Source organism: Thamnophis elegans, chromosome 7, assembly GCF_009769535.1.
Source record: "Thamnophis elegans isolate rThaEle1 chromosome 7, rThaEle1.pri, whole genome shotgun sequence".
NCBI lineage: Eukaryota > Metazoa > Chordata > Lepidosauria > Squamata > Colubridae > Thamnophis > Thamnophis elegans.
The window spans coordinates 30,380,751-30,398,574 of NC_045547.1; the positions used below are offsets into that span (position 1 = coordinate 30,380,751).

Sequence of the window (17,824 nt, forward strand, 5' to 3'; positions counted from 1 at the left end):
GAATACTATAATTAAGGTGAAGATAAAGGTTCTCTTCGTACATATGTACTAGTCGTTTCCCACAATAGGGAGCAGTGCTCATCTCCATTTCAAAGCCGAAGAGCCAGCACTGTCCGAAGACATCTCCATGGTCATGTGGCTGGCATGACTAAATACCAAAGGTGCACGGAATGCTGTTACCTTCCTACCAAAGGTGGTTCCTATTTTTTCTACTTGCATTTTTACATGCTTTCGAACTGCTAGGTTGGCAGAAGCTGGGACAAGTAACAGGAGCTCACTCCGTTACGTGGCGCTAGGGATTTGAACTGCCAAACTGTCAACCTTTTGATCAACAAGCTCAGCATCTTAGCCACTGAGCCACCGCATTTCAGAGGGGAAAATACTGTAATTACTTGACCCCAAAAATGAAACAACAGCAAAGCACACTGCCATAGCTACAAAGTACACAAACATATTTACAAGTTTAAAACCTCAGTGTTGAGAGAAGATATTATTTCCAGGCATTAGATTGTAATGTCTACATCTTGTTCAAATTAAAATAAAGGGTTTATATAGGTTCAGTGGCAGTTTGTTGTTATAAATGTAGTATTAAGCACTGACAAGTAAAGCCCACAGGGCAGAAACTTAGTAGATTTAACTTTTGGTGTCATGTCTTCTGTTAATTTTTTTCCTCTGTAGACCTAGGTCTTTTTTTTCCTATTGAAAGTGTACAGGAACATTCTCAGGAAACAAGTATTCTGTAATTCTTTTGCTCCTCTTTGGGGGCAAATAATATGCTTTTATAAAAAATGGTGGTACTGAAATGTCTCAGCTGTGGCTAAACTTTGTTTATACTTATATGTTTTCACCATTCCTCCTTAGTAATTATGAATTCATTTGAGTTACAATTGTGAATCAGAAATTTGTTTTATTATCTAATGAATGCTTTATGAAAACAAAATTGACTGACAATATTCTTGTGTAGTGGTTATTGAGGCATTCAAACTTGTTGCTCTATTCATTTGTCAAATCCCATCAATTCTAGTCACTAAAAACCAATGGAAATTTGTGACGTTTTTACCCTGCTTGCGATCTTGCAACTGGGTGATCAATGTTGAAGATCTGATAATGCTTTAGGAGTCTTTTGATTTCATCTAACAGATCTGTTAGTCAATAGATTTATAACCCGCATTTCTTTCATAACAGAATTAACAGTATTGTACCAAATACACTCCTTTTTTTAAGCGCGGTTGCCGTCAGGCCTATAACATACACACACTAAACGTAGAACGTTTACTTCTTCGCATTGGCAGCAGATTAACACGGTCCCGCTTAGCCCTACAGTATTTTAAGTTGTCCGCCAAACGGACTTTTTATACCGGCGGCTTCCGGTTTACAAGGGAAGTTCCACAAATTCGGTTGCCGGAAGACTTTCTTTGCTGCAACTTTCTCAGCCCGGTCGGCTGTTCGGCGGTGTGCGTTCTCTTTTTTCCGTGCTCTTAAGCCCGCCATGTCGTATCCGGTGGACGATTACGAAGAGGTACAAGCTTTACGTATCTATTCACTGAGGTCTTGATTGGCGTGTGGGAGTGGGGACCTTCGTGGATGGTTTTGCTTGGCATTTTCAGATAAAAGGGATGGGCGGGCGCCTCCCTATAGTGCAGAGGGTCTCCAATCCTGGCAACTTTAAGACTTGTGGACTTCAACTCCCAGGATTCCTCAGCCAGCTTTGCTTTGCTGAGGGATTCTGGGAATTGAAGTCCACAAGTCTTAAAGTTGCCAAGGTTGGAGTCCCCTGCTGTAGTGGAAGGAAGAGGGGTTACTAGGCTGAGTTGTCATTAAAAGCAAAGCCGAGAAGAAGGGTCTTGTTTTCCAAATCCGTGGGTGTTCACATATGAGAAGGAGGGGGGCAACGATTAAATATGTTGCACTGTGTTATCTGTACCAGATTCAAGCCTTTCCTTCCCACGCTCTCTTTTTGCAGGGCTCTTACGATCCATATGCTTATACAGGGGATTATGATTTACACACAGGTGAGTCTGTATACTTTCGTGTTGATGGTCCTCCTACTTTGAATTTATGTTAGGCAAAGAGTACTATCCTAGGTGTGTGTTGTGCTACAATTCCCCCCCCCACACACACACATTTTAACTTAAAAGCATTTGGCAAGGAAACAAACGGGGAAAAATTTAAGTTGCTAAATCAAAGATAGGCCAACATACTTTCTTTCCATGAGAAAAAAATATCAAAAGTTTAATAAAGCACATAGTTATCCATTTTTTTTTTTTGCTAGAAATTGAATAAAGAAGTGGGCTGGACTCAAAGCACTTCTAGCAAAAAAAAAAGGATAACTATGTGCTTTATTAAACTTTTGATATTATACTCTTATGGAAAGAAAGTACTTTGACCTATCTTTGGTTTAGCAACTTTAATTTTTTTCTGGTTTGTTTCTTTGCCAATTGCTTTTAATTTGCAATGGTAGGCTAAAACGTGAAAACAAAATTGAGTGGAAACTAGAGATTAAAACAATCTGGCTATACAAAATAACTTCTAGGCATTTCCATTCTTGTACTTTCCATTCTTGCAATCTATCGTAGGTGTTTTATTCAGATTGGCTTGTTTAAGAATAATGGGATTTTATTTAATACATATTTTTTAAAGTTGTCCAAATTCAAATGTCCACTCAGTTATGGAACTCACTTGGGTGATTATAGACAATTACTCTCTCCCAAAACAAATTACTTCTTCGGGTAGTTTAAGAATATGAAAAAAAAGCTTTCCGTATGTTTTCTGAATTTGCCAGTTGAAAAGCAAATTTTAATTAAGAAAAAATGTTACTGACTTAGATACCAAGAATACTGTGGCTTAAATTCACATTGTGACGCTGGATAGCATCCATAGTAGAACAAAACACATCAATACTATTAAAAAGCCCAACTTAAATTAGTAGAAAGGCAATATAAAAGCAAGGTTAAAAAAACCACAAGAAATAAGATGGAATGACAGCAAAGCATGCAAGGAATGCATCTAATGTTAACTAACACATTTAGCAGTCTCCAAATTCATGGGATCTCCAAGCTCATCAGCAAAAAACATTTTCGAGGGCCTTTCAGAATGCCTGCTCTTGTTCTGTACACTTTTTTTCCTCTGACCTATGTTGTCTTGTTTAGTAATATTCATGTTGCGGGCCTCCACAGTAACCCTAATGTTGCCAAAGTGTTGAGTGGCCTATGATGGGCTGTGAGCCTCAGACAGACAGATAGATATCATCATGTAAATGCTGCTATTATATATTTTATCCGCAAAACCAGAGCCGCAAATGCTCCAACAATGGTGCCCACACATGTCTGCCTGACATGTGGCAGAACATTTCATGCCTGTATAGATGTTACCAGCCACCTGCGGATACATCATAGACAACCTACAACTTGTTAGATGTCAAGATCCTCTTAAAACATGATGGACAAACATCATCAATATTCATGTTTGTTAGCCTCCACAGTAACCCTAATGTTGCCAAAGTGTTGAGTGGCCTGTGATGGGCTATGAGCCACAGACAGACAGACAGATATCATCATGCGAATGCTGCTTTTATATATTTTCATCATAATATATTGTTGCAAGTAATGAAATTTGCATGGATGGCATCATCAGTAGGTTATCATTTCTCTTCTCATTCCTCCTTTCTGGCATCTGCCCATGTTCGTATTTGAAGAATTTTATTAAAAATGAGGATTCTAAAACAGATGCATGCATTAGATTCAAAATGTTACTATTCTATGTCTTCCTGATGTTATGTTTTGATATAGTTGTTATATCTTGTATTTCATAGGAGATCCAAAACAGGATTTAGCCTATGAACGGCAATATGAACAGCAAACCTTTCAGGTGATTCCAGAAGTGATAAAAAATTTTATCCAGTACTTTCATAAGACTGTTTCAGATCTGATTGACCAGAAAGTGTATGAGCTTCAGGCCAGTCGCATATCTAGTGATGTCATTGATCAGAAGGTGTATGAGATCCAAGACATCTATGAAAACAGGTAGGATTTCTTTTGCTTCAGAAAAGAGCAAGAATTATCAGTATGGATAGTTCTTATTATGGTTCAATTATATTTAAAAAGATAAAATATTAATGAGCTATATAATTGTGACTATATAATTGTAAATAATTAAAGTTTATGCAGATGTGAGAAAAATGGTAAGAAACATGCTAAAGAACAAGATTGTGATGTGCCATCTGCTCGCATGATGGCATATACCACTGAAAAATCTTTTTCTTTAGCATCTTTCTTACCACTTTTCTCATGGAAATCTTTATATATGTAGAGTTGGTAAAAAGTGAGAGAGGGTCATGTAAATTGTGGTAGTTTGTTATATAGGTTTATTATAATCAGTCATGCCATGATTTTCTAAATACTGATGTGTATTGCAGTTGGACCAAACTAACAGAAAGGTTCTTTAAAAACACGCCGTGGCCAGAAGCAGAAGCTATTGCCCCACAGGTTGGAAATGGTAAGAATTTTAAATAGAATATGTTTTTCTGACTTTTATCCTGTATTGGAAGAGTAATGGGGGGGGGGGGGAACGGGACACGACAGTACATATTGAAGAAGACAGATTTAAGAATTGCATTGAACTCTCTTAATTCTAAATGATTCCTTTAATGTAACAGGATATGTCACATGTGATCTGATTTGACCCACATTTCCAACATTTATATGATAAGCCTAAAATTGAGATTCAGCAGAAGACTTTATTCTTTTTTTATCGTATACCTGGCTTGTTTTTTGTACTGAAATTGTGAGACATGTGACAAATTTAAGAGATGGTATAAAGAAATACTGTCCTTGAACTTTTGCATCCTATCCTACTGTATTAAGATATTGATATTATATTTTCAACAAATTAGAGGGTCTCTGTTGCCAGAAGAAATCTCCTATCTTAACCGTATTTCCTATTTGAATAAAATTTTAACAATGCCACTTAATGCTTGAAGACAATGCCACTTGATGCTTGAAGATTTTATACTGCAGTACAATACTGAAAATTTTAATATACAACATGACTAGTTTTTATCAAAATAAGAATAGCCTTTTTTTATTATAGTTGCATTTAATGGATCTTAATGGCAGTGTAGGATCACCAATTATGAGATATCTCAGATGCTCATTAGCAAGAGAGACTAATCAGATGAAAATGTATTTGTAGCATATTCTAGCATATCATATTTGTTAACTTTCAGATAGCATATGAAATTTTATTTACCAGAGAATCATGCTGTTGATAGGCTTTGACCTGTATTTGTTATAGGAATTTTTTTTTTATTTTTAATTTTATCAATTTCATATATACATTCACAATTTTTGGATTTCTGATATATTTTATTATTTTCACTTGTATGAAAAGTTGAAAACCAATTGAATGAAAAGGCAAATACAAACACAACAATTTATAAATTTTCTTTACTTGTAGATGCTGTGTTCCTGATTTTGTACAAGGAGTTGTATTACAGACACATCTATGCTAAAGTCAGTGTGAGTATCAGGTTTAGATTGTCCTTAGTGAAAAATACATTTATTTTTTGTTCACTGTTTGCTAAGAATTCTGAGACTATATATTCATTCATTTTAGAAATTCAGACAACTATTTACTCTTTCTTCATTTATTGCAGGGTGGCCCAACCCTGGAACAAAGATTTGAATCTTATTACAATTACTGTAATCTCTTCAACTACATTCTTAGTGAGTCTTTAAAATTATATAATTCTTTGTATTGTACAAGGGGTAATAAGAATATATCTTTTATATTAGCATTTATTCAATTTAACATCTTAATATATAACTCTGTTCCCAAATGTGTTTTTCCCAGAAGCCTTCTGAAGCTCTCTGACCCCTTTTGTTAGTACTGTATATCTTCATTTTTTAAAAGAAAAATCCCTTTCTTTATTCTGATTTTTTTACATCTCTGTTTGGTTTTTTTCTTTTCCTTTTTACATTTCGTTCTGTTAAAGAAATGATCTGCTATGATATAGTGTTTACTTAGAATGCCTAGAAAACAATACAAGCATGTAAAATTAAACCAAGAAGCAATAGTGCAAGCTGTTAAATTAGTAAATATTCAGTGTTCGTTAACTAATGGTGGGATCTAATTTGGATTAAAAGTAATTCTGTTAGAAAATGCAGCAATGTATAGTGTCCCCCCACCCCAAATTTGTAAATAAATTACATTATGAAGGGTTTTAGCACAATGCACAATGGCTTAATAATGTTATAAAGCTAGGTTCTAACTTGTTTTTGGAACTGCTCAGTCAATAGTCCAGGATCTCCTCTTAATTATTTTATCAGTAAGATGTGGAGAGAACAAAGACATATAGACTCTTTGTCTTGTATTATTCATTCTATATATTCTATTTGAATGTTCCTTTCTAGATGCAGATGGCCCAGCTCCTCTAGAACTACCCAATCAGTGGCTCTGGGATATTATAGATGAATTTATATATCAGGTATAAAAATGGATTGTTCTCTTATATCTATTCCACATGCCTTTTTTAACACTGATGAAAATCTACAAAGATCACTAGAATCAGATACTAAGCATGCAAGTAATTTGCAAAAAACTTCCCAAAGCAGTAAGACTTCCAGCAGCTTTGTGGTTGGAATGTTTATATTTTTCTTTTTGGGTCTTGGAACACTGCAGATATCCAAATATATATATATATGCATAGAAAGAAGGGTTTATTTTTATACAGGTATATAAGATTGCAATTTGTATGGAATTTTGTGTGCTCGACAGAATTTAAAATCTGTTTTGTGCCAGCTCTGTTTGACATATACTATAGATATTTTGGATACAAGTATGCCTATTTTTAGTGACTTGAATAATATTTTTATGATGAGTTGTAATTTTATTCAGGGTTCTCACATGATTTGCTTTTCCTCCTACAAATTGTTAGAGCTACAATTTGGTTTCTAATTAGCACTGAGGAAACTTTACTATTTTCATTTGTAAAATAGTATTTAGTTTGGTTTTGCAAACTAAATGCAACATAAAATTGGTACTCATTGATGAACTGTTCTTCCTTTCTCCCTTTGTCTTTGGATAATTCCAATTTATTCAGTCATTTCATTTTTATTCTGGTTATATAAAAAAAAATCCAAGGAGGAAAATAATACCATCCTAATTTTCTCTTGCATTCTCTATATCCTTGTAAAGTTTCAGTCCTACAGTCAGTATCGCTGCAAGACTGCCAAGAAATCTGAGGAAGAAATTGATTTCTTGAGGTTAAATCCTAAGATCTGGAATGTCCACAGTGTTCTTAATGTGTTATATTCCATAGTGGACAAATCCAACATCAACAGGCAACTGGAAGTCTATACCAGTGGAGGTAAGGAAATAAATATTTTTAAATGAGTGGGCTTTCCCATGATCAATTATCAATAATAATTATCCAATAATTTATTCATGAGGAAGGTCTAGCAATTTTCATTCTGATCATGTCTTCAACTGTTTCATTCTGATCAGGAATCAAGTTGGCAGATTGAAATGTGCATTTTCACTGTTGCATTAAAGTTCACATATATAGTTTCAATTTTTTTTCCCCTTAGGTGATCCTGAGAGTGTTGCTGGAGAATACGGTCGTCATTCTTTATATAAGATGTTGGGCTATTTTAGCCTTGTGGGTCTGCTGCGCCTCCATTCATTGTTGGGTGATTATTATCAAGCCATCAAGGTTCTGGAAAATATTGAGCTTAACAAGAAGGTAATAAGAGCCACTTTTGTGTTAATAGCAGTTATAGCAATAGCAGTTAGACTTATATACCGCTTCATAGGGCTTTCAGCCCTCTCTAAGCGGTTTACAGAGTCAGCATATTGCCCTCACAGTCTGGGTCCTCATTTCACCCACCTTGGAAGGATGGAAGGCTGAGTCAACCCTGAGCCGGTGAGATATGAACCGCTGAACTGCAAATAACAGTCAGCTAAAGTGACCTGCAGTACTGCACCCTAACCACTGCGCCACTTCGGCTCTTAAAAAAATTGCACTTTTTTTAAAGGACATTTCCCTTCTGGAATATTTATTTATTTGCATGGATTTATATCACCATCCGTCTCATGAATATGGCTCTGGACAGCTATAATTATATAAATATATAGATTTTGTTTGCTAGGATGCTAAATGTTCTGCAAAATGTTTTTTTCTCTAAACAATAGTTGTCAGGTTGAGCCTGTTGGATGTCTCATAACTGTACGATGAGATTTCCAACTTACTTTTATTCTTTGTACTGAAAAGAGATGTGGAGTCTCTTTAAAAGTTTCTGTTGCTTTTATATTCTCAGGCATTTAAATACTAAGCCATCCGTTACTGTTTAGGTTTTGCATTTCATACAAAATGGTACTTTTCAAGCTATAACCCATATTTAATGCTAATATAATTTAGAAAATTAATGCATATTCCAAGATTAGTTCTTTTCTTCTCTGGTGACTGTTAGCTGTGCTTCTCCCCTTATATCCAACCTACTTTCCCCTTGCTATTCCCCTACTATAAATCTACTATTCCCTTGATTCCAAATAAATCATATAAATTGTATATTATAAACAAGCGAATATGGGGAAAAACAGTAATCTGTATACAGTAGATATAGCCCCATCTAATTTGGGCTCTGTTTGAGCTGAAAATAATCAGTCCCTGTGATTTCACACAGGATTGCCATGATTTCCCTTGACAGCTACTTGCTGTCAAGTACAGAGTTGGGGAAGGTTGTAATAGGAGATCTCTACAATGGTGAAATTGTTACATTGTACCTTTTAATCAGAGAAAAATGTGTATCTCTGCCTCTCTTTTTTTGCCAGCTAGCTGAAGATAACTATTTAAAAATAGATACGAACAAGTTTGGGTTAAAAATGCTGAATACATTTGCTTTTAAAATCATAGATTGGTTTAAATAGAATAAAATAACAACATCTTGTTGCTCAAGTTTAAGGTACTCTGCAGTGGTGGGTTCCGGATCCCGTTGCAACCGGTACAGTGCAACGGGGCTGGGTGTCCACCACATGAACATGCGCAACATGCGCGCAGCGCACACATGTGTACTTACAGTCTGTGATGCTCCGTGACGCCTCTGCAATGTTCCAGCTGTTTGGCGGAGTGTTGCGCAGGCGCCGTAGGCTCCATGCGCGTAAGCCCTGAACAGCTCAAATACCGGTAAGGCGGGCAGGTGGGCACTCCGGAGCACCGTACCGGAACGGTACCTGGTGCTCCCAGCAGACACCAGTACGCCCGTACCGGGGCATACTGGCCGTATCCCACCACTGGTACTCTGTTTCTCTTCATTATGTTTGCTGCAAGGAACTTAACAGGCCTATCTCTCTGAAAATTGTAGGATTAAAATGCTACAGTAAGATTGAATAAGGAGGTGCTCTGCTTCCTGCAGTGCTTCAGAGACACTATAGAGCAGTACAGGTCGTCCTTAACTTACATCAGTCCATTTAGTGACTGTTTGAAGTTACAACAGTGCTGAAAAAAGTGACATGACCATTTTTCATACTTGCAACCATTGCAGCATTCCCATGGTTACATGAACAAAATTCGTACACTTGACAACTGACTCATATTTATGATGGCTGCAGTGTTCTGAGGTTATGTGATCACCTTTTGTGACCTGACAATCAAATTCAAGGGGGATGCCAGATTCACTTAATAACCGCATTACTAATTTAATGACTGTAGAGATTCACTTAATAACTGTGGGGGGAAAGGTAGTAAAATGGGGCAAAAATCACTTAACAACTGTCTTGCTTAGCAACATAAATTTTGGGCTTACTTGTTAATCGTAAATATGCTGCCAAGTCCTTACATTATAGCCTTTGGAATGACGCTATTCACTCTTTGTAGCCCCCGATAGCATTTCTTTCTTGACTCCTCCTGTGCTGAGCAATGTCTCCTTTCTCCCTTCTCAGAGCATGTACTCACGAGTGCCAGAATGCCAGGTTACCACCTATTACTATGTTGGTTTTGCATACTTCATGATGCGACGCTACCAAGATGCAATCCGTGTCTTTGCTAATATTCTGCTTTATATTCAGAGGACCAAGAGCATGTTCCAGAGAACAACTTACAAATATGAAATGGTAAAATGTAGAAAGGCTTCTCTCCTCCTTGACAATTCTTTCCTGTTTGCAAATAGTGCCAGTGATCTTCTTTCAGCCCAATTCTATCAGTATCTCTTTCACTGATATCAAGAAGTATGTTGTACCCAGCTTTCAGCTTTCAGTTCAAGTCATTTGTTTAAAAATGTACAAATGCTTTCTGGTTTAGCTGAGCCATATTTACCTACCTGGCATCAATAGCTCCTGCCAGATGCATCCAGTATGTAACTGATTAAATCTTTCAGGAGAGTATTAATTCTTTGATCCTTTTCATTTGCCCTAGGTATATCAAACTTCAGTCTTCACTTTTGGACACTTTGATAATTTGATTTAACGTGTCTATTTCCCTAGTCTGCTGTTGTGCTGCTGATGCCCTCTCCACTTTCCCATCCTTTCATGTAGTGATACTTTTTTCAAAATTTGTTTCTATGGGACCAGATCCTTATTGTGAATGGTGCAAACCTTTATACTCTTTGTTAATGTACTGTATTTTTTGGAGTATATGACACACACACACACACCCAAGGTGAAAATTTGGGTGCATCTAATACACCAAATGTAGCCCCGTCCACCTGCTGGCTTCTGCCTCCCAGCAATTTGCCTCCTTGCGGCAAACAGCCCGTTTCAGTTTCAGCACAGCCTGATTAGCACAAGCAGCTGATTGTCAGTTGGATTGGCCTCCCCATCAGCTGTTTCAGGCTGCAGGGATTGCCATTGCCTATTGCTGCCTTTGTGCGCCTCATTTTCAGCCTCTGTGCGCCCCATTTTCGGCCCATTCTGATCCCTGGAACGGGCAGAAAACGGGATGCAGAAAGGCCGAAAACGGGGCATGCGGAGACCGAAAATGGGGGTGCAGAGGCGGCAATAGGCAAAGACAATCTTTGCAGCCTGAAACAGTTGGTCATAAAGAGGCCCGACAATCAGCTGCTTGTGCTAATCAGGCTGTGCTGAAACTGAAACTGGTTGTTTGCTGTTTTCTCCAAGGAGGCAATTTGTTGATAGGTAGAGGTAAATCTTTTTCCCCTTGTTTTCCTCCCCAAAAGCTAAGTGCGCCTTATACTTTGGAACATCTTATACTCCAAAAAATACACTATATCCTGTCTGGTGAAATTCCTACCAGCATATGCTTAAGTTGGTATCTCAGTTCCTCCTATTCTTGCTGTTATTTTCTTAAATATGGCAATCACTTCTGTCATGAATTCTCATAGACAGCTTTCCTTATTAGATTGGTCTTCAAAGTTAATGTTCAAAGAGTTGAGAACTCTTTGGGATTTTATTTTTTAAGTGTTCCTTAAAAGGGGGTGGGGGCAAGGATAGGCAAGAGACTTAAAAATAGTTATTTAAAGACACCAAAAGCATACAATGTATATTTCAAAGCGCTTTTTAAAAATCCCTTTATATTAAGCTAACCCAATTATCCAAAGGACTTGGTCTATTAAGCAGAACTAGAATGATGCCACTGTCTATGTTCAGGGAGCTTAATGGATCAGGGCAGCTTTTATTTTCAGTTTGTGTGTCAGTGTACGTTTGCTTGCTTAGTTTTTACTTTGGAAAGCTACCCATGCATTCATGACAAAAGTGAGACTTAAGGGTGTGCTACTTGGCAAGTAGCTGCTACACACATATCTTCTTAGATGTGAAGTGTAACTTAACTCTAATGTTTCTCACGGGAATTGTTTATTTTTCAGATTAACAAGCAAAATGAGCAGATGCATGCTCTTCTGGCCATTGCTCTTGCCATGTATCCAATGCGCATTGATGAAAGCATTCACCTGCAGCTCAGAGAGAAATATGGGGATAAGATGCTACGGATGCAGAAGGGAGACCCCCAGGTATATGAAGAGCTGTTCAGCTATTCTTGTCCCAAATTTGTCTCGCCCGTAGTACCCAACTACGACAATGTACATCCCAATTATCATAAGGAACCATACCTGCAGCAATTGAAGGTCTTTGCTGATGAAGTCCAGCAGCAAGCTCAGCTGTCCACCATTCGCAGTTTCCTAAAACTGTACACTACTATGCCTGTGACTAAACTGGCTGGCTTCTTGGACCTCACAGAGCAGGAATTCTGCATCCAACTGCTGGTCTTCAAACACAAAATGAAAAACCTGGTCTGGACAAGTGGCATCTCCGCCTTGGATGGAGAGTTCCAGTCAGCTTCTGAGGTGGACTTCTACATTGACAAGGTTTGACATTTCTCCAACCCTTCTGACAATAGTACATAGTACCTGAACTTGATACTATTTAGATGTACTGAACTCCAGTCAACGGGATGCATTCCAACAACTGGAATGTATCATCATCAAACTCATTTACATCTTCTCTTGGGTTTGAGTTCCTTTATACACGTGAGATTAATCTGTGTTGGAAACTGATATACAAATGAGACATTCCCACATTCCCTTGCCTTGACTCTTTCTCAGGGAGTCCATATAGAAGTAGTGGGGGGGGGGGGGGAATCCCTTCTCTGAAGCCCTTCCCTTGTGAGACCAGATCACTAGGCCACCTCTCTTAGGGGCATGAGCTTCAGGTAGAAACACCCAAACAGACTAAAACAGACTAAATCCAGCCTAAGATAATATCAGATAACATGACAAGTCTGTTTTCATGACAGCAAATCCTAATTCGGACCAACATGTCATGTTTCAGCATATGATACAAGGCAGTATAAAAATAAAACCCTAATCCCAGCCTAGAGCAGACATAATACCCAGCAGATGTTTCCTAGCAGAATCTGGATATGTTGCTAACTTCTACTTGCCTTTTGGCAGGACATGATCCATATTGCAGATACAAAAGTTGCTCGGCGCTATGGGGATTTCTTCATCCGTCAGATTCATAAGTTTGAAGAGGTAAGCTAATGGATAAATGCACAAGCGAAACTTATTAACAAATAAATGGCATTGTTTCCAAAACCTGGTGGCCATGAAACTTAAAACACTTCTTTCTTGCTTCAGTCTGGGCTTCTTTCCATACAAAGGTGGTCAAACATTAAAAGAGCACCAGTTATTCCAAACAGTATTTGTATGCAACCCCAAAATGAAGCAATTGCTTGCATTGCTGCCCTCTTTCTGTGAGAAAAGGAAGTTGTCAGAAAGATCCCATGCATTTTGCCACCCAGAGAGCAAAATATGGCTGTTTTAGCCATCCTGAAGAGGTCACTACATTACCCAGCAATCTATCCAAAGGGGTAAAGATGTTTCTGTGTGTGTATGTGTAAGTAAAATGATTATCCCTACTTCCTATTTTGTTTTTAAAAAACTGAAATGGCTCAGTGCTCTCTATTGAGGTCATTTAACATGGGATCATGGTGGAAAAATGGAGGGAAGCTATCAGATGAGCAGCATGTAAAGCTGCCTTGTGATTAAGCCCTCAAAGATCGTCAGACTGCTGGGAGTTGGCAAGCTCTCGTGGAGGGGGTGACGGCTCCCCCCTCCTTGAATTGCCTGCTTTGTTTTTATTCTGGATAGAAGAGCAAGAATGGAGAGTTCTAAAACCCTTCTTTGCCATCATACCAGAATTCAGTTCCTAATTACTTGTAATCAACAAATTGTATATACAAGGTTTGTTCAGAGTTGTGTGGTGCACTTTGATCATCATTATTTTTAAAATAAAACCAAGATACCAGCCAGCTTCATAAGGGCTAACCATAGTAATGCATGGTTAAAATGGCCTCAATTATAACTATGCTCTTCAGATGCCTTACTTAATCCTAGCCATTGTAGATATCATATTGCCTTAAGTGGCATGATTGTAGTTATGTTGAAAAGGAGGGGTCGGGGGATCCCTACTGCACAAAGAGTTTGCCCTCATAAGAATGAAAGGTCAGAGTCGGTGAAGGATGCTCTCCTAGACTGCAACTTTTTTTGCAGAGGCTTGCCAAGATATAAGCAGCTTATGTTACAAATAATGCCAGGCAAATTTAATTTTGAAAATGCTAATTTTGGGCTGTCTAATGAAGATCACAAGGTGACTTACAACAGCCAGTTGGAGTTATTTTTGCAGTGACTGTCAAGCAATTGGTACAACAAATGATTTAAACAGAAATGGCTGGATTATTTTGAATATATTGTATATAGTTGAGCAATGGTAAATATTAATTTCTGTAATATGTACTTTCTGTTGGTTTTCTTGATCACAAAAATCTTACAACTTTATACATGCATGCCCATTATGTTGTTCCCTGTCAGGTTCATCATTGTGTAAGGAGCTGAAAGGAATAAGAATCAATAAACCAAAGAAACATCTAAAATAAGAGAAAGGAAGCAGCTGGTTTTAATTTATATCATCACCACTTCTGCATTTCCCTTTCCCTTTCAAAATACATATAAACCATCTTTGTTTCCATCATATTTACGCATGCCTTTTGTTATCCTGGTGTTTTTTTTCCAGTTTTTTTCATTAATTTCTTCTCAGTCTTTCCCTTTCTCTTAACCCATGTGTTATTTTTTACCTGCAATTTGATGATCATTCATTTTTTCTATAGGGCTAAACCAATTCAACATATTGGTCTCTTATATTTAGTCTACATTCTTATTGTGTCCACTCATTTCTAATTATTTCCTTGTTTTATCACATATATTTAAGTACACTATTCCCACTCTATTTGGCTTTATGCTTCTCTTGACATATCCAAATCTCACTCCTATATAACAAAGTGGGCAGAAGCACACTTTTTATGCAGCTATTTTTGCTATTTCTGATGAACTCCTTGCAATAGATTATACCGCTCAGTGCTGTTCTCCTAGTATTTACACATCTTAAAATTTCTACATTTTCCTATCTAAGCATTTGTTACGATACAAAAATTCATCTACTTGGTCTATTTTCCCCCATTTTGCCATTCATCATTGTTCACTGTTTTCCTTGCAAAATTTCATTTAATTTTGCTGCACCATACAATTTAACATTTGATGAAATTATTCAGGTTCTCAATCAACAACATGCAACAAAGCATTCCTTACACATTTCTTTAGAAATGCATTAAACAATCAAGGTCATATCACACATCCTCCCTCTAACTACTGAGCCATTTGCTAAGCAATCTGTTTATTTCTACACTTGTGATTCTTGCAGCAAACACTGATTATAATCAGCAGTTAATACTCCATAATAATAAAAACATTCCATGATTCTGATCTCTTATCACTTTATTGGGTGGCTTTTCTAATATCATAATTTGGAATAATCTTTCTCCATATCTATCTCTATCACATCTTAAATTTTTTCTGCACATTTCACATACAGCACAATTCCATGCATCCCACCAACTAGGAGATAAAATGTAGTATATTGACTCACCTTCAGAATACATAACTAGTTGGTCACATTTGCATGAGTGGGAATTACATGATTGGTGAAGGAGAGAATAAGGAAGTCTCTAGAAATGCATAATATAGCATAAAAATTTGGAAAATGATGCAGGAGATGAAATAATACTGTCTAATGAGGTTTCTGAAAGCAATCCCAAGAGTAAAAAGTTTTGAGATGACCAACTGGATGAATGAGTACGAATTCTTTGCAACCACCATCTTTGCTATGAATCTCCCAATTTCAATAACCCCAAAATTCTTTTTCTAGGTTTTTTTTTTTAGCAGTTGAATAGTCATTTTCCAGAAATGATTATTTCTAAACAATTTTGCCAGTAGAAATTTGGATAAAATCATTTACAGTTTGTATAATTTGCAGATGCTCATCTCTTTTTACAAATACATTGGTGGTCTGACCTCAAATCTGTCCACCTTAGCAGTCTGCATGCGGGCTAGATTTGATTTATTCAGCTGCAGTCAGCATTCTTGGTAGGATGCAGACAATTGTTTGGAGAATGTATAATTGCGGCAATGACACTGAAGTGCTTAACTATGGGTATTTATCTCCCCCTCCCCCAGTTAACTTGTAATTAGATGTCTGTCTCTTTCAGTTGAACCGTACCCTGAAGAAGATGGGCCAGAGACCTTGAAACTCTTCTTGCATCAGCTATTTGCCCTATTTTGAAGAGGGCAAGCCTGGAAGAAATATGAGCTAAGAATTTTGGAATTTTCTGTAATCTCAGCAATTTTTTTCTTGGACAGCAGATGGCTGTGCTCATACAAAAAAACCTAGAAGGTCTAATTAAATAAATGACATTTCTTTGTGTCTCTGGAGTTTGTTCATTTGTCCCTTTGAGGGAGAAATAGCTAATCTTTGGCTGCTTTTGATATCTTGGTTGTAGGGCCTTCCTACTTTCATTCTACTGGAAGTGTTTTTGGATAGCTAGCAGAGTGTTTGCCAGGACTGAAGCACAGGTCTTCACCTCTGTTTTGAAATGTGATCTGTATTGATGCTGATTTCACAAAAATGTGAGCCTGCCCTTTCTCCTATAGCTTTAGAATGCAAAACCACAATGCCCTGCATTGTTAAAAGAAAGGAAATGAGAAAATGCTACATGTCCAAATGATTTCCGTGGACTGTAGATTTAATCCCTCTAAGATTGAATGCCTCAGAGTATCTTCCAGATTTTTTATGATGTGTTTTTTTTCTTTTTCTTTTAATGTAAGGCACTGGGACAGGAAAGGTGAAGTCTCTAAATCAGGCTCAGCTCTTGGTGACCTCATAGAGATGTCCATGCATGATTTTTGGCAATATCCATGTGCCTTGTTTTTTTTTTTAATGCGCAAAATCAGAGTGAAGTTGACATATAGCACCCTTCTTATCCTTTAGGATTAAATTTATCTCCCTTTTAAAAATCATACTGAAAAATACTGCAAACAAACCTTCAGTCTTTTTATATGAAATAAAAGCAATTATGACTACATTCCCATCCATGTAAATTGGAAATCAATCTCTTGAACTTGGTAGTTTTAGAAAACATACTAGGATTGGGCTGCCTAAAGGTGTGTTTGCTTACATTGGATGAAATGTTAGGGGGTTTCAGTATGTGACTAAGTATAGCACATGTTATGGAACGCTTTTGACAATAATGAAACAACATTGCTAAAAAATATCAGCCATTTGTTCATGCCAGACTCCTTCCAGCTTTCCTAGTGAGGGTAAGCATATGAAATTAGAACTGCCAATTCTTACAATTGTACACTCAGTGAGGCTAGCTAATACCTCTTGGGAAATGTTTGTTTCTTAGAAAAGGCATATGAGGAAGTGCTGAGTTCATAGAAAAACTGAAAATCTGCAAGCTCCTTTCCTATTACAAGTTCACAAAGTAACAAAACGGGCATACTTTAGAGTTTGAGAATCTGTGTTTTACTGTCTGATAAAAAACATGAAAAACAATAATAGAAAAATAAATGTATTGTTCTCACTTTGCTAAAACATGAAGATGAAAAGCTAAAGCATTTCATAAAAATCCTTGTTGCAGGTGTTAATTAGTCAGCTGGAGTTCTGTGTATTAACAAGAATGCACAAATTTTAAAAAAATTACATTTTTCAGGATTTTGTAAATGCTAACATGATTTTCAAATGTTATAATGAGTAGTTCTAAAAGAAAACTTTGTCAGCTGTTCATATAGGATCTAAAAAGTACATTATGGGCCTCTGGTAGCATCCATGTGGCGCCTACAAGAATACTCATTACTTTCTGTAACAATATTGAATTGGAAAGGTAGAGTCATTCTTCCTTGCTAGAGATTCTATCTACAGAAAAACACAGTGTTAACAGATTTTAACAGCAGACAAATGTGACAATCATAGGAGTTGATTATTTCCT

At 37.1% G+C, this 17,824-nt stretch overlaps 1 protein-coding gene across 2 annotated transcripts; it reads left to right on the forward strand.

Annotated features, from left to right (window-relative positions):
• The first annotated feature begins 1,403 nt into the window (after positions 1-1,403).
• Positions 1,404-16,261, forward strand: EIF3L (eukaryotic translation initiation factor 3 subunit L). 2 transcript variants are annotated; one of them, XM_032221406.1, is made up of 13 exons: positions 1,404-1,519; positions 1,964-2,012; positions 3,812-4,022; positions 4,415-4,494; positions 5,455-5,516; positions 5,654-5,723; positions 6,411-6,484; positions 7,195-7,366; positions 7,587-7,741; positions 9,937-10,107; positions 11,814-12,311; positions 12,897-12,977; positions 16,046-16,261. In XM_032221406.1, exons 1-13 carry the CDS (start codon positions 1,490-1,492, stop codon positions 16,082-16,084), a joined length of 1,692 nt encoding a protein of 563 aa, XP_032077297.1. In that variant the 5' UTR covers positions 1,404-1,489; the 3' UTR covers positions 16,085-16,261. The 2 variants fall into 2 exon arrangements, with proteins under 2 accessions (XP_032077297.1, XP_032077298.1); XM_032221407.1 differs by lacking the exons at positions 1,404-1,519; positions 1,964-2,012; positions 4,415-4,494 and having other exon boundaries at positions 3,944-4,022.
• The last annotated feature ends 1,563 nt before the right edge of the window (positions 16,262-17,824 follow it).

Excerpts from the sequence above, each read along its gene's own strand:
- EIF3L (XM_032221406.1), top strand. The coding sequence starts at position 1,490 with ATGTCGTATCCGGTGGACGATTACGAAGAG. Across the intron at positions 4,023-4,414 it reads CAAGACATCTATGAAAACAG|TTGGACCAAACTAACAGAAA; the intron begins GTAGGATTTCTT and ends TGTGTATTGCAG. Across the intron at positions 5,517-5,653 it reads ACATCTATGCTAAAGTCAGT|GGTGGCCCAACCCTGGAACA; the intron begins GTGAGTATCAGG and ends CATTTATTGCAG.